General features: G+C 37.2%; 1 protein-coding gene across 1 annotated transcript in view; it reads left to right on the top strand.

Moving 5' to 3' along the window:
- EXOC6 (exocyst complex component 6) overlaps nt 1-908 on the top strand; it is a gene marked incomplete at both ends in the record, with an annotated part of 36,360 nt that extends 35,452 nt beyond the window's left edge. Inside the window, one exon of the mRNA XM_010184252.1 lies at nt 835-908. Within this exon, the coding sequence (XP_010182554.1) occupies nt 835-908 (74 nt within the window). The remainder of the gene's footprint in view (nt 1-834) is intronic.
- Between the last annotated feature and the right edge of the window lie 327 nt (nt 909-1,235).

Genomic DNA, 1,235 nt, shown 5'->3' with positions numbered 1-1,235 from the left:
GGTTGAACGGGATGAGCTTTAGAGGTCCCTTCCAATCCCTAACGTTCTGTGATTCTGTGATTCTGTGATTCTATTGATAGTTTCCTAATTTAAACAAATAGCTGTCTTTTTTCATTACCGTAAGCATTGCCGTCGATAAGAGCAACAACAATTATTTTTGACAATTATTGAGAGTTTCCTAATTTAAACAAATAGTTGTCTTTTTTCATTACCGTAAGCATTGCCGTTTTTTGTATTTTATGTATTTTGAATATAGTTTTGCCTTCCAATTTTTTTGGGGGTTCAAAAAGAGCAGAAGTTCATTACTGGTAAGCTCGTTAAAAGGCGTGAGCAGGCATTTCAGTTCTGCTCTGACTGTGGCACGTAGAGCTTTCCACCTGTCGTCTGCACATTAAACTAACTCCCATCTCAGTGTCTTTTATTGCTGTTTGGCTAGAGGTGGGGTTTTACAGCGTGGATGCTGTAACAAAAGCAGATGTTTGAAAATATGTTGACAGCCATGGAATTTATATTATTTTGAAATTCTTCAGTATTCATTCACCTCAGGCCAAAAAAGGTGTTGGCTTTTGTGGCCGTAGCATTAGTGCTGGGTTAGAATTTTAAGCAAAATTCCGAACAATACTCATAAAAGTATTGTTCTTTGGGACTGTTGGAAAAAATTATGGGAAATTTGTTTGTTGGATTGTTTGTTTTTCATCACTGTTATTAGTTTATTTTTACAAAACTAGTTTCATTTTAATGCTAGCTAGCATTTATATATTGCATAGAGCTTGATAGCCTGGTAGATATTTTTAAGAAAGCTACATCCATAATATTTTTCACCTTTCTTTGCAGTGTTTGCTAGTTCTGAGCCCGTGCCAGGATTCCAGGGAGACACCCTGCAGTTAGCTTTCATCGACCTCAGACAAGTAAGACACTAGTTGTTGTTTTTTATCCTCCTAATTTCCCCTTTTGACCAATGCTGAAGTTATTAAATTCAAGAACCTTTCATGTTTTTGCATTCCCATGTAATTAGTTTTGAAAAGAAGTTATTTGAAGTGTTATTAGTGGCACTATTCCCTGTAATTTAGCATGAACTGTTTCTCCAGTGTGTTGTTAGGGGGCACTGTGCTACTGGTGGTGCTGTTACTTGGATATAAGGTTGAGTTTTGGTCCTGACAATTTTGTAGAGATCCTATGACACCTTTCTGAAGAGTGTACACATTGCCCTGGTGTGTGCTGGCCTGATTCCATTC

The sequence above is a fragment of the Mesitornis unicolor genome, unplaced genomic scaffold (assembly GCF_000695765.1).
Source record: "Mesitornis unicolor isolate BGI_N332 unplaced genomic scaffold, ASM69576v1 scaffold18675, whole genome shotgun sequence".
Lineage (NCBI taxonomy): Eukaryota > Metazoa > Chordata > Aves > Mesitornithiformes > Mesitornithidae > Mesitornis > Mesitornis unicolor.
Note: the sequence above shows the minus strand (reverse complement) of the source record. Positions and strands in the feature narration are given on the sequence as shown.